The 15862-nt window shown below is 35.6% G+C and overlaps 1 protein-coding gene across 1 annotated transcript in view; it reads right to left on the reverse strand.

Moving 5' to 3' along the window:
- The window catches only part of SYNE1 (spectrin repeat containing nuclear envelope protein 1), a 276072-nt gene that overhangs the window by 81138 nt on the left and 179072 nt on the right, over window positions 1–15862 (reverse strand). Inside the window, exons 89-95 of the mRNA XM_065732123.1 lie at window positions 14830–14973; window positions 11557–11751; window positions 10370–10510; window positions 6384–6551; window positions 4776–4937; window positions 2577–2771; window positions 1053–1226 (exon numbers count right to left, since the gene is read on the reverse strand). Coding sequence (XP_065588195.1) covers window positions 1053–1226; window positions 2577–2771; window positions 4776–4937; window positions 6384–6551; window positions 10370–10510; window positions 11557–11751; window positions 14830–14973 — 1179 coding nt within the window. The remainder of the gene's footprint in view (window positions 1–1052; window positions 1227–2576; window positions 2772–4775; window positions 4938–6383; window positions 6552–10369; window positions 10511–11556; window positions 11752–14829; window positions 14974–15862) is intronic.

The raw sequence follows: 15862 nt of genomic DNA on the forward strand, positions 1-15862 counted from the left end.
TCCATTAACCATTCACGTATTACAGACATGGTGCACATTTTGATCTTCCAAATTCAAAGCTCAAGCTATTGCTCAAAAACCTAGACTGATATCAGTTTACTTCCACTGTTATTGAAGAAAAGTGTTCAGGATAAGACGTGTAGTGTCTAAAAATTGGGAAGAAAATATAGGACTTTAAAAAAAAAATCTTTCTGTATTAAGATTTGAAAGAAAAACAGCTAAAAACAGCAGCATCAACTCTTTCCAGAGTCATGTTTCCTAGAGACTGTGTTAAAAAAAAAAATTACTGCTTTGTTAAAATTCACAGGTATATAGTGTGAAAAGAGGTCCTTAGTCTACATTTGCCTTTTCTCTGTCATACAATTTTAAATATAATGATCATACAACTTCTAAACTTTCCTTTAAAAAAATGTAAAATCCCCATTAATTAGTGAATTTGGATGATATTGTTTCAATTCTTTTCAGTTAAATTATATGCAATTAACTCCTATTGCAGCAAGACAACTTTCCTCAGTTGTTTTGGTATTGTGTTGATTAACATTAAAATCATAGAAATAAAAACTACTGATGATTCATCTTGAACTTAGAGTCTGGGTAGGAATTACTCCTAAAGAAAGCACAGCACTGTCCCAAGCTACCAATGCTAGTGGGAATGAATTCTTCAGTTGGAAAAGGAGGAGCAGGAAAGTACAGTGCAGGTGTTTTCACATGCATCAACTACTGACATCCCCAGTTTGGGGAGGAGCAGAAACAGTAAAACAAATACAAGGCCTTTAAAGCAAAACAAACAACTCTGAAAACTACTGAGCTTCAAACATGCTTGTAATCTGAGTTTCTTGTTTTCCTACTGTTATGTTGACATGTGTTTTCTAAACCACTGTTTGCAACCTTTAATAAGAAATGAAGTTGGAACATGTATAGCGTGCTGAGGAGTCCAGAAATAATATACTGACTCACTCCACTCAGTAATGGTCTTAATGTTAATGCTCCGTATTTACCTACCAAGTTATGCCTTCCTCTTTATATAAGCACTACAGTACTGATTATTTTACCTGACAATCCACCAGCTGAGCTTCCATATCCATAGGTTCCTCAGCAGTAAACAGAGCAGTGTCCAGTGTTGCACGGGTATTGAGTAGCCAGTGGTCAAGCTCATCAGCTTCACAGCGGTACCTTTGAAGAGCCTGTTCTTGTCGCTGTTCTTCCAGTTGCTCACTTAGTTTTTCCTAGCAGTATAAATTATAGCAATTTTTTTTTACTTTTTAAGACCAATATACCCTAATAATCACTTTAATTTTTTGTCCTCCCTCCACTCCCATCTCCCACAACTTCTACATAGTATTTTTTAAGCCATAATAAGCATTTTCATTTTTAATTTCAAAACTTCACAAGACATTACTGAACATGTATTTTGAAGACTTAAATTCCATTTCAGGTAAGACAACATCCCATAGGACCATGAGGCCTTACTGAACACTGAGCTGAACATAAACAAGCAATGCACCCATCTGGTAAAGAGGTCTAGTGGTAAGTTGGGCCACATTAGCATCTGTGTTGCCCGAAGATTGAGGGAAGCAATCCTATTCTTCCACTCAGCACTGGTGAGGCCACAGCTATAGTGTCCTGTTGTATACTTCAGCATGAAGGAATTACGTAGCTATTGGGTAGAGGGGATTTCAGCAATGAGAAACAACTAGAATGAAACAGTCAGAGGATATTCAGATGTACCAGGTAGTGTGTGGCCGGAGTATGACACAAAAGGTGTGTGGTAGCGGGTGGAGATTGTACTGAATGTGTTAGGGGTGGAGTTAACTTTCTTCACAGCATTCTGTTCGGTGCTGATTTGTATTTATGACTAAAACAATGTTGATAATACACCAATGGGTGTTCGACTGCTGGCCAGGGTCAACCCACCACACTTCTGTTCACAAGTCCACTTGACAGATCTGAGCTAAAACATCCTGCTTTTAAAAGAAATCTTCCAATCTACTTCAATGAACTGAGTACACATGCAGTATGAAAACGCAGACCCATATATGCAGGTAAATGCAGCACAAAGGAAAGCATTTGAACAGGTTTTCTGATTTATTGATATTTATGGGAAAAGTACTAGAACATTTGAATAATTTAAAGAATAATGCCAGTTATGAAGTATCCCAGGAAATTCAGAATTGAAAGTTCTCAAAGTTTGGTTATTTACATTAGCTTCACAGGAAAAAAAAAAAATTAATACTGCTAGTCTGTACCCTCAACTGCAAGCTGTTTTCATCGCTTTTTATACTTGCAGTTCATTACTTCTTTTAAACAAGAAATACCAAGAAAATAAAGCACATATTGAAAAAATGTCTAAGAAGATATAAAATAAATGCGTGTGTGCAAACTGCATTTCCATCTTGTTATTTTGTAAAGAAGGGATGGCATAAGAAGAATAGTAACGCACTAGCGAAAATAACTGTGAAAATGAAAATGAGGTATTTTAATCAGAAGCATTCAATTGTGACTAAGGTCTTTGGTCAAAAACAGCTCACAATATCTGGAATGTAATGGACAGGAGCCTCTTTAGAGTTTTCTGTTACCTCTAATAATTGTCTTTTTCCTGATGCCTTCATTCGAATTGTGGCCATTCGCTCTGCCAAGACTGTGAGAGTGGACTGCAATGCCAGCTTATCAGCAGCTTCTGCATCCAGTGATTCTGAGACCAGCTCCTGTGCTAGTGATGTCTGAAGCTCAGTGATTTCTTCTTGTAACATTAGAATCTCATCCATCAAAGCCTATTTAGAAATGAGAGAAAAGAAACAGGCTGTTCAACATTGCAGAGAGAAGAATATATCTAAGGATGCATATCTCTAATATAAAAGGCAAAGTAACCATCTAAGGGAGCATGAGGAATCCAACATAGTACAGTGTATCATTGTTGGATTTCATTACTTATTTCAGATTTCAAACATATCACTAGAAGGAATTTTGGAAATATTATACATACAAGTTTGCTCTTCCAGCAAACTTTCTGGAGGGTATTCAAATAGATAGAGTCAAGATCATAAATGAGTGAGGGATAGAACAACACATCAGTATGAATTGATTTCCAGGCAGAATTTTACTAACTGGGCAAATATTTTCTAAGAATATCCACAAACATCCAGAGATGAATTCCATGGTGTAAAAGAAATTCCTACTATCATTTATATCCTAGACAGATACTAAGAAAGGATGCTGCATTATCAGTCTCTTAGAGCAAGTAGTTTACTTTCACATCTATGAACACATTGGATGCTCAGGAAATCAAGCAGTACTGCAAAAGCCAAATGCTATCCTTTAAAAGTCAAGAGTTGGTACTGAAGAGAGAACTGGCCCCATCAGACTGTTCTGAACTATCAGAATGCTCAGATGACAAAAACTTGGGTGTGTCTGATTGCTGATTGATTACTTGATAAAGAGCTATTGAGATGAACTTGCAGCCGTATTCTGCACTTGAATATAGTACTAACTCAGTTGTCCAGCATCACAAGCAGGGGAATGGCTTGAGTGCAATTTAGACAGTGTCATGACAGAATTGTTTCTCATTCAATGCACTATTTCAGGAAGTCTTTTGTAACATGTTGGCTCTTTGTCACAAGAACATGTACTCTGATTAACTATTTTGCAAGCAAAACCAGCACATAACATCAGGCCTTTTACACCTCTAACATTTTGGCATTATTTGCAGATAAAAACTGCAAAATGTACCAAAGCAACCAACTTAGCTTACATTTTCAAAACAAACACAATGAGAAGGAAAATAAATTGAATCGAGCTGAGAAGCCTACTCCACACTTCTTTAGAATTAATGAATTCAAACCAATTTTGAAATGGCTTAGTGTTGCAATTATACATGTAACAATGGTTGAGATCTGTGGTTGTTTCATCCTTCAGCCCACATGGATGGATAGAAAGATAGTGTTACCAGTTTGACAAAATTCTTCAGGGTTCTTTGCATTCTGAGAATAAACAACTATTAAGGAAATAATCCATCTGTATTTTAATAATGCAGACATTTTATTAGCTTGACGCTCTGAGAATCCAAAAATGAAGCCTTACAAAATGAGTCAGAAATAGAAAATCTTTTCCACTAGCATCAGATCTGATACAGTAAATTTCAGCATAATAGCTTGCTTTCAATTCTTGTCAGTAATACTGTTATTAACAACCCAAAGAGGAAAACCTACTTTATGAATGAAATTATAGTATTTTACTTCAAATAATTACAATATTCTCTTATTAAGGGATCAACATTATTAAGACCAGGATTTTTTTAAGACTTACCCTGGGACATTTGTCATGTTTTCTGGATTGTTTGTCTTGTTTAACAAAGCAGAAATTATATCAAATCAAATTTACAATTTATCAGTATTGGTTACAATCTTTGTAAAATTGGGAGCATTACATACAGTCTATAAATACTAGAATATATTGATATATTAATAGCAGTAACGCTGAAAATCATGTGTAGGTGTCACTGAACCTAATCTTTGACAAACGATTTTGTCAAAGTCAAACTCATAATCTATTCTTAGTCTTTCTATAAAGCCCTTTTTAGAAAAGAATCCCTATTTCAACCTCTTCAGAAGAGCAGAAAGATTACAATGGCAAGACGTATTGAATTAATATAGATTAGTAGTTACTGCATATTTCTGAGTCATTTATCCACAAAGAATGCTGCTATCTAACAAGAAAGGAAGCTAAATATATACAGGTAGTGCATGCTCTCACTTTATTTTTCATGTCTAAGTTTTTACCTGATGTTCAGCCATCTGACTCTCTGGGCTTTTGGCTGGTTCTAGGCTCTCATTCAGTTTGATCTCAGTGGTCTCCATTTTTGTGGATATAGACTGAAGTGTGTCCTGATACTTCTGTTGACGTTCAAGAGCTTCATAAAGTGTCCGTTGTTTTTCACTTATCTGAAGGGGAATAGAAGGTATAAATTCTAACCTTTGATAGAAAATTGCAAAATTGTACAGGTTGGCAGGGATCTCTAGAAATCATACAGTCTAAGGTCTCTGCTAAAGCAGATTCCCTGAAGAAGTTTACACAGACACTCATTCAGGAGTTTTAATATCTCCAGAGAAAAGACTCCACAATATATTTGGGCAGCCTGTTTTGCTGCTCTACAACTTTCACAGTAAAGTTTTCTCTCATGTTCAGATGGAACTGTTCCAGTTAGTGTCTGTTGCCCCTTGTTCTATCACTGAGCACCACCCAAAAAGAGCCTGGCCCATCCATTTAACTCTCACCCTTTAAATATTTATGAGCATTGAAAAGATCTTAGCCTTCTTTTCTCCAGGCCGCACAGTCCCAGGCTGCTCAGCCCTTCTTCACAAGAAAATGCTCCAGCCCCTTATTCATCTTTGCAGCCCTCTGTTGAACAGCCTCTAGAAGTTCCCTGTATTTCTTGAACTAAATAGTCCAAAACTAAACACTATACTCCAGATGTGGGCTCGCCAGGGCAAAGCAGAGGGGGAGGAGTATCTCCCTCAACCTGCTGTCCTTGCTCTTTTTGATGCACACCAGTACAATATTGGCCCTCTTGGCCACAGGGGCACACTACCAGCTCATGGATTTCCTTTTTCTTCTGCTTCATAGATCTCTAGGCTTATGAGACCAAACCCCCCCACACCCCCCCCAAAAAAAAAAAGAAAAACAAAACAAAAACAAAACCAAAAAATCGTGCATAATCAGTTTTCAAAAGAATAAACTCTAAATAAAACTGACCATATTAAAATTATTTATGTTTAAACATCATCAGTCAAATTCTGTGACTGAAAATGGTGCTTTACTCAACACAGAAATCTTAGGCACATTCACAGTCATTCTAGATTTTATGCGTACAAACATGTGCATGCATACTGCTTGACAGAAGTAAAGTTCTTTAATAGAAAGTGGAGTTCTATAATAGCTACTGTGCATTTGCAAATAATTAAGATTTATATCACATAATTAAAACTTGAGCCATTTTGTCACAACACCAAATGACTATACTACACTATTAGACAAAAATGTATTAAGTTGACTCAGTATTTGGATGAATTGGATGTTTGTACCAACATTTCCATATGAATTAAATACCGTATTAGGCTATGGAATATAGTCTGAAAACAGCTAGTATTTCTGAAGGCATCTATCAACATCAATGACTTATTATTGACCTCCACTATTAATGGAGGACCATCCCGCACAAGCTTTCAAAGGAAAAACAAAGGCAACGTAATGCAATCTTCCAACTCAACATTCTTGTTGCATCCCAATGAGCCAAGAACTTTGGAGAAAAATACTAGCTAAGCAAATTCATTGCATTTTATTCCTTACAAGTAAGCTGATAGTTTTAAACCCTCCACATGCAGACTTACCACATTCTTCAGGGTTTCCCAGGAACGCTGCAAATCATCCAGTTTGGCACTAGCAGCTGTCTCTAAGCCTGGTTCATAAAAATCTTGGGTGGCTGAAGTGTTGGGCTGAATTTTAGCAGCTTCTGTTTGCAACTGTTCAGCAGATAAGGCTTGGTAATATGCAATGTCCTACAAGCATGAAGGAAATAATTGCACTTTCAAAATGAAAGACAGTATTTAAGAACATTCTCTCACATACTGATTCATTACATATGTGCATTAAAAAAAATACAACAAAAAAGCACTACAAGCCAGAAATCCAAAAGAAATATCTGAACAAACAAATATACTCATTAGTACAACGGGTATCATTTAGAGCTTTAATATGATGAAAATTGTGGATTCATTTTTTTTCATGTTCAGGATGAATATTAGCAGAAGGCTCAAGATTTGCTTGAGTACATACAGGGAAAGGCTGTGAAGGGAGTTCTCAAGTTTGAAACTACATTTTCTAGCATTGCAACAATTATAGGTGGGGAAAGCACACCACACCAGGCCATGGTTATGGTACTCTAGGTGGCAAATAATATCTTTCTAATGAAAATAAACACAGAGTAGACAACAGAAGAACCAAAATGGAATATGCTGAAGTCAAAGAAATAAAAGAAAGATTAACCACTGGCCTTCTAGCAAACAAGTGCTGTTGAAGCAGATGTTTTTAAAGGCAGGCAGCTGCCATGACAGTATTTGAAAGACAACTCCATATCACACCTCTGCCTTTTCAAAGTCTCTCTAGAGAACCAGAAGACCCAAGAACGGACTGTCTAAATCTCTTTAATGAGATAGCTCTTCACAAAAATATTGAGAAACTAGAGAAATTAGAATATGAAGGCATTAGTGATAGCCAGGAGACGAGAAGAGATAGGTATCAACTAACATGGTAATCAGGATGATACTTTTTGACTCTAACCATTAAATGACTTTTCCATGCCATGGCTGCACCAGTGCAAGCAACCCCTCTGTTTACTGCTACTATACAGCCTCCAGCTAAGCTAGCCTTCTCTAGAAACAAAAAGTCAACCAAGTTGTGCTTCTGGGACAGTGTGTAGAGTATGTAACTGAAAGGGAAAAGTAAACCTTTCACTCAACTTTTCAACTACTTTTTCAAGTAAACATGACAGTTTCCTTTTCATAATGGTTTTTATGCTGATAGTGTGAATCCAAATGTTCTTATATATAGATGATTTGATATCCCCTATTCAGGTCACAAAATCTCTTCCTTCTTTCATAAAAAATAGCCAATGAACAGTATTCAAGCTTCTTTGTTAGGATGTGAGGGCAAAAGATGTGTGTAGATTTCAAAAGATATTTAAGAAGGTCTAGTGAAATCTACGTGAGTTTTCATAATGGTAGGAGGAAGAACGATCACTAAGTAGTCTGTGTACAAGGAGAAAAGACATTTAACAGTGACCCAGCACTAAAGACTTGAATCAGCTGTAGCCTCCAAGGCTCTGCACCAACTACATCAGGTTTTTCAATTCAATTGCTCTACACTACATATCTGGAAAACAAGCTTTTAAATATGTGCTAAATTTTAATCTCTGCTAAGTGTGAGAAATGTTAGCCCCAGGGGATTCTCTTTCAGTACTGTAGCAGAGATGAAGTCTGATTTTACTGCACATTAGAATACACTGCATCAAAGACTGTTACCTATTGTTGAAACACTCTGTAGCGTGAAATCCTACAGCTTTTTAAAAGTTGTATTTAGACTTTTATTTTTTAGTTGTTCTCCCTGGTTGTTTCAGAGGAATTCCAGTACAAACCAAACAACCCAGGCAACTGTTACTTTACAGCAGTGACAATCTATCACTTTCTTGCAATAAATGTTTTTGTTTTACTTTGTTTTCTTAAACAGGATCAATATTATCACTCATACACATTTTACACTTGTTTTGTATTTTTGTGGTTTGTTTGCAGTGTAAAAATGATGATAGTTATTAGTTATTTGAATTCAGAAAACATATATTTTATCCTTAGGAGATAATAGAAGTACTAGGAAACTCTGATGGAAGATTGTACAGACTGTTAGGGATTAATTAGAACAGTCCTAAAAACTCATTTCCCTTCATTCCAAGGAAAATAAAATAAGCAAAACATTTCATAAGGGCTCTATTCCCCCTCTCTCACCCTCAAAAAATTAAACAAATGAAATTCTTTACTTTCTAGAGCTTCTTTTTACATATTTTTATGGTAATTTACATGTGATATTCCTTTGAGAAATTATTTCACTTATATCTGTCAAAAAAAATTAAATTTGTTTTGCAGAGATCATTTTTACTAAATATTTTTAACTTACACTTAAACTAATAGTTCACTCTTATCTAGAATTATTATTACTACTACTTCTTTTTATTATTACTTTTACCAATCTTCTATCGTGAGGTCTCCCTAATCATCCACTATGATCAGCACTGATAGTTTCATAGTTTCTTTTGCTTAAAGCTCATGTATATGAGAACCTAAGTATTTTGTAAGTAAACCACTGCATTTTGGAAAGTTCTTCCTCAAATTGCTTAGTAAGCGAAGTTCATTTCAACACTACCCACACTGAAGAAACCTTCATCTGTGTTTTTTGTTTTTGTTTGTTTGTTTTGTTTTTTGTCTTATTATAACATCTGAAATTTTATCTCTTCCAAATGAATGAAATTCTTCCCATGTAAATCACACATCTTAAAACTTGTGTAAAACAGGTGTCAGGCCATGATACAATATAATTTTCTGGTAATTTTATGGGTTTTTTATTATGTGAGCTACTGAAGTTTTTTATTTGCTTTATTTCATTTTTGTATAAATGTAATGAACTGACAATGAATTTGTTAGGAAGGCTGTTCTTTGTTGTTTAACTCTCACTGATTAATACTGTCTTAGTATTTTTTTGGTAATGAAATATAGAGCTGCCTTTCTACTGTAGGTAAAAATCACTGGGAAATTTCTGACTATCTGAAATGGCAGAAAAAGCCTTCTGATTCATCATATGACATTTTTATTCTGTCTTTGAAGGATGGCACGTTTATTTCTATCTTTCCTCAGTATTCTTTTTTGTACCAATTAATGAAATTGAACCAGTTAAATTTAGCATCTTCTAAAGTACCACATATATCATAGAAACTAGTGAAGGGAATTATTGGGCAACTTGCTCAAGCTTTTCTCAATCTACTCAGCAATGCAGCACTATACTACTGTACCTTTGAAGTTTGCAGGAGTCAATTCTGTAATTAGCCATTGTTGCAAGAAACAAACAACCACAGAACTCTAAACACGATGAATTCAGTGAGTCAGTAACTGCTCCTAATTTATAAACTTCAGCTTAACATGTTCTTTCATGTGCATGATGCTCAATGTGCTGGCTCATTGCTCCCATTTTAATTGATACTGATGTACACTTGATCCTAGTAGGAGTGTCAGAGTTCTCAGGTTTAGTTTAAAATGTAATATAAGTGATTTAACTGATCTTTCTCATAACTACTTAAAATTATAGAATGAACAATACATTAAAAAGATACATGAAAGTTAATACTTGAAATGGTGTTAAGTGGAAAATACCATTGATACAATGACAATGGTACTGTAAGATAGAAGTAAATGGACATAATGCAGTGTTTTGATGCTGAAAATTCAATGTTTCTCAGGATACAAGATTCCATTGTATACTGCTGTAAACACAAAGTATAAACAGAAAATAGTTGTGACATAGAAGAGCTTTGTAAATTACACTTAGATCTATTTAAAAAATAGTGAATAGCGGTTATGCCAAGTTTACACATTTTAAACTCAGAAGTCAGTAACTGAGCTCGGACTTAAGGGTTCAGATAAGTAAGATATAAGGATCTAAGGCTTAGTCTCTATAGGTAAATATTATTTCACAGGATTAAATAAACCACCATGGGATGGAATCATGCACATCTCTGACATAAAAGCTGAAAGAATGCAAAAAAAAAAAGAGGTACCTGGTTAACAGAAGCATCTGTATTAGCCACAGGTGAGGGAGAGCGACAGGCAGGTGGAGAAGAGATCTCACTGTTGGTTCCCTCCTCCCCAGACTCCTCTGTGACAGGGGAGAGCAGCGTGTGACAGCGACCAGCAGTCATCTGCCACAGGAAAAGCAAACCCCAGAGCACAGGAAGAAAATCAGTTACCTCAGCTTAGGTTTACATAGACTGAGCTCAAAGCAAGAAAAATAACACACAGCTAGAATTAACACTATATAGTCATCCCTTGTGCTCTTAACATTTGCCAGGTAAAAAATGTGGTGAATCAATGGTTTTATTTACTTGTCATACTTCAGTATGAACATGCTCTCCTATAGCCTAATGAATTTAAAAGGAAATGCACAGCCAGCAGCTTAATTAACAAGTTAAGGTTTGCCCAGATGTCTTCTAATGCAGCCAGAGATGCATATGGAAACATTATGGAGAGCTACAGAATACAGTAGTATTGGTCTCAGCAATCTGGCCTGGTTAGAAAAATGAGGAATGGACTTAAAATATAAAAAACACGTTAACTCATAAGTAACTTGTGCTTTTTTCTTCCCTAACTCTGTTATACAGTTATAAACCCTGAAATCTGCACTGAATTATCACTCAGGCAAAAACCTCAGTGACATCAGCAATATGTTTGAAGGAGACCCAACAAGAAACAGGCAAAAACTGTTTAATTCAAGCATGAGGCCTATGTCAACTCTTAACTAGTTTTAATTTCCACACATTAATATAAGAACATAGCAGCCTACTGTCGAGTACCATATCAACTTTTTAATAAAGGAGCTTAAAAAATACAGTCTTTTAAATACACACACTGCAACGTTATGAAATAATGTTTTTTCTGCCTTTCTCTTTTTTCCTGCAACTCAGTAGTTTTCCAGTGTTTGCTTCCACATGCTGACAGCAAAGAAAAATGAATATATTTGCATCTTATTAAAGACAACCACCACTAGTATTTCATAATACATATACAATATTTCATAAAACACATGTAAAGGAAAATACAGAAAGAGGAAGCTGAAGTTCACCACTGCCCGACCATTTCAAAAGCAAAATATAGATGTGAATTGTGACAACTGGCTACACAGAAGTGTTGCAACAATGCAAAAACAAGCTACTAGGATAAACAGCACCGAGACCAATTCCTTCCTTACCATAACCACTGATGGATGTGCAGGGTGTGCCGGGAGTAGGTCTGAATCCAGCTCCTCCATTCCTTCAGAAAGCCCCTCCACTTCTGTCACTGTCAGAAGCATAGTGGCATGTTTCGCTTTCATCGTTAACATCTTGCACTTTGAATTCAAAGAAGCAATTTGCTCCTGGTATCCTTTGATCTTCTGTGCCAGCTCCTGAGGAAACATTTTTTCCCTAATGCAGAGGCAGCCAATACAGACTACAGGACGAGCAGCATTTCAGCTTCCGTGGAGCTTCCCCTCCTAGCCCAGCCAATAAAATCATAGCACTGCCTCTCAGAAACCCTGCATAAGCAGCAGCACTAGCTGAAAAGCAGGATGTTGATTGTGGAGGGAACAAGTCAGGCTGCGTCTCACTGCACAGCTAAAGCACAAAGCAGACAGCTTTGAAGCGAAACCGGAAAAGTACTGTGAAACCCTCTGTGTGATGACTGCAGAAGTGAAGGACACCTCTTGCATCCAGACTGAACTGGGCACAAATTCTGTACACTTCAGTTTACAGAAAAGGGGAATATCTCTCCCTTGTTCCTTTCTGCTTTTATTTATTTATTTTCTAGATCTATCTGTGTTTATCTAAGGAAGATGAAGCTTTTCCACATACTGCATGCCATGAAAATGAGGTCATATGGGAACCAGAACTGTAGAAAATGCATAATTCAGCTCTCAGCAGAAAGGACAAATAGATGAAACAATAACTCACAGAGCTTAACAAGATCAAATGTAACATGAACAATAAGTCACATAATGAGAATAAATGCAGACTGAATCATTTATGCCAGAGTTTAGATAAATTGCATTTCATTTTGTTTTTGCTCATGTCTTCAGAGTCAAACGTTAAAAAGCCTTGATGAATCAGGCTTAAAGCAAGATTTTCAAGTATTATTTATCATGGCTCTTGAATGGTCAATTTAATGGTGAAACATTATCACAGTAAGTTTAGTCACAGAAGAAATATGGAAATGAGTGGCTTGTATTATCTTATGCCCTGTACTGCTGCCTAGCTCAACGTCTGGTTTCAAGGTATTAAACTCATATATTTCAAAAAATATACAGCAGTAACTTTTCACATTTATGCTAAAGCTATTGGTCCTGCCTCCCTGGAGGCTCAGTAATGTGACAGAATTCTTATTTATAAAGTAAAATAAACATTTATTTAAGCTTGCTTTACATTTTTTACCTAATGAAAGCTTTCAAGGAAAAATAGCAACCAAAACTGCAAGATCTAGCATAATAATAAACATATAATATAAACTGAAGTATGAAACACAAGCTGATATAAGCTATAAAAATAAATTATTGAAATATCTTTAAAAAATAAATTAAAAAAATAAAAAGACTACCAGTAAGACAGAGTAAAATGAAACAAGTATCATTTTCAGACAAGTAAAATGAAAGATCACATTGGTTATAAAACATCTTCAGTAAATCAGTTCCTCAAAGTTGCAGTGCAGAATTGTCTAAGTGAAAAATGCACAATTAGAAACTGGATGCACCACAAAGAATGCTGATGTTTTCTGCCTGGGAATCAATGCTACCTATCACTGTTTGCCATACCAGCAACAAAAGAAGCACCTTTGAAGCTCCACAGTTCACCTTAGAGACTAAGAAAAATCTAAAACAGACACCTAGTTCAGCTGAAAGACAAACTGCAATCAAGTGAAGCCATAGCTTTAACGTCTAGCAGCTGGAGTACAACTGCTCTGTCTGGCAAGTACTAGCCATTCTCTAATGTTCAATGAATGACACATCTCAGATACACAAGTGGAAATCAATTGTAATTCAATACATTCAATAGAATAACATGTCACATTAATGTCTGATATGCTGAGCATCTAACATACCTCCTATATCTAACATACCTCCTGAAAAAAAAAAGGAAAAGATAAAAAGATGCAAAAACATGATTGTGAAAAATACAAGATAACCTACAAAGGCAATTTTTTGTAAGGTATTGTATATCTATTAAAGACATACAATGTATGGAGATGCTTAGCCATATTCTTATCTGAAATTCTAATGAAACTGGGTTTGGTAAGCTTAGTTACAGAGTTTAACTGCTGTTACATGTATACACATCACTATAAGCTTTCTAGACATCAGTGTATGTTCCTTTTACTTCCATTCTCCTATTTTCATTCTAAACATAGCTGCTACAAATCTCCCTTTAATTTTTTGCTCATGCAGGCTTCAATAGGGAATCGCATAAATAAAGTTTTATTAAATTAATAACACATGTAACCATGCACCTAGACAGACCCTTCAAAGATATGTAACAATCTAAAGTCCCCTTCTGTGATTGTGTGTTTTCCCACAACTACTCAGCTGACAACATATAAACAAAAAATATTAATATGTTAGTCTTTTAAAAATCCTTGCCTCTAAATGTAGAATCCTTAAAAGCATGAAACTCTTTCTTTTTTTCTTTTTTTTAAAGGGGAACTGGTCTGCATTTATAGAAAGTTACTTTTGTCAGAACTGCATAGAAAATGAGCAATACATATAGCATCAGGCTATATTACATAATACTATGTGTAGGTTTTAATTAAAAGCTAAAGAAATTGTGCCATCTGGTGTCAAAAGTGATGTACAGATATAAGTGACTCATTTTCTATCCCTAGGAGTAAATAACAGGAAGGAGCAAGGGAAAGGGGATTACAAGCCCTCATGAAGGCATAGCAGTGAAGGCTCCACGGAGGCTGTCGCAACTCATTTGAGTGCTCAAGATTAATGAGTTTGATGGTAGGATCTGCAACTCCACAGGACAAAGCTCTTCCCAGAACATGATAGGAAGCCTTTGGGTTGCTCTCTTGCACAATATCCCTCCAAATTTACTGTGGTTTTGCTGTAATTCAAGTACCTTGGTGTTTTTGTTAATGCGATGAAAATAAATAATCATTAATTTGGCAGTGATCAGCTGACTAAATGTTTAGTAGCATTAACTTATGGGATGCTCCTCAGTCAAGTTCAAATGTTAACTGCCTCTTAATTACATAATGCATTAGCTTGCCATAATATCACTTGAAGATTAGGAATTAGAATTACAATTAAATGAATAAACAAATGAACATTCCAGACTGCAAAGCACATGACTTTCATATTGGGTATTAGTTTACCTGTTCAGAGCACCTTTAAGCATGCCTGAAAAACTACTCAGTTATCTAATGAAACTCAATTATGAAAAGTATTTAGGGCATGTGAGTTACTAATGAGCACACGCTGTTATGGCTTTCCTACCTCATGACGTGAAATCTGGTTCTGGAGTTCCTGGATGTTACTGGTTGCTATTGGCTTGTCTTGGATCTCACGATGGGCACTCTCTATCATTTGCTGTAAATGTTTCATCTCTTGCTCATATTGCTCATACTGAACTACAGCTTCCTAGAAAGGAGAATAAATAATTGAGTGTCTACACAAAAAAGTATTTACTTACTCCAAGCATGACCAATCCCCCTTATGAAATTAAGTAAACTTAGACATAAATGGCACTAGCACCTGGATAAGCAAAGCAGGAAATCATCAGTCTGTTAAGAAACATGGTGAACTGCAATTCTTTAACTGTTTCCAGAAAACAGTTCAGATATGTGATTTTTGAAGATATTCAACATTGGGGGTAAATCTTCAGCTTCCAACAAACATCTGCACCAAGAATTCTCACCAACCGACAGCACTGCCTACTCACCTAGTCTGACAGTTTTACCACAGCATTTACATCTGCTTACTCACTTCAGGCCTTCTTCTATGAAGTGAAGGACAACATGACTTAATAAGCTTTCACAGAATCACAGGAAATACAGCCAGGAGACGATTCTGAAGATGGATTCAGACCACAGTCCTACCAGTGTGATATTGGTTTTCTATCATAGACTCAACAGAAGCTGGTCTAATCTGTTTTTATAACGTATGTTTGACACCATATTCTTCCTTATTCTTAACTATTCTCAATGATCTGTAGCCTCTACTGCTCTCTAACTTGAATTTTTCTACATGAGCTTGCTATGTATTTTTCTATAACCAGCTACTAGGAAAGTAAGTTTATTCTACTTGTAGTCTGAAAATACTTTTACATATTTAGGTATGAAGTGACACAATAAAAAAAAATCCCTTATTTTCTTGAAAATTTAATTAGCAATTTAACACAAACTGAATGGCTTTCAAATCAGAAAGAAAATATGTAGAAATTTAAAATACATAGAAAAAATATTTTAAGCCTAGAAAGTTATTTTCTTAATTTTACTTGTTATTATCATAAGCAGATTATGTTGTAACG

This window comes from Cyrtonyx montezumae, unplaced genomic scaffold (assembly GCF_038088225.1).
Source record: "Cyrtonyx montezumae isolate F1298 unplaced genomic scaffold, pur_monq_1.0 scaffold_0, whole genome shotgun sequence".
NCBI lineage: Eukaryota > Metazoa > Chordata > Aves > Galliformes > Odontophoridae > Cyrtonyx > Cyrtonyx montezumae.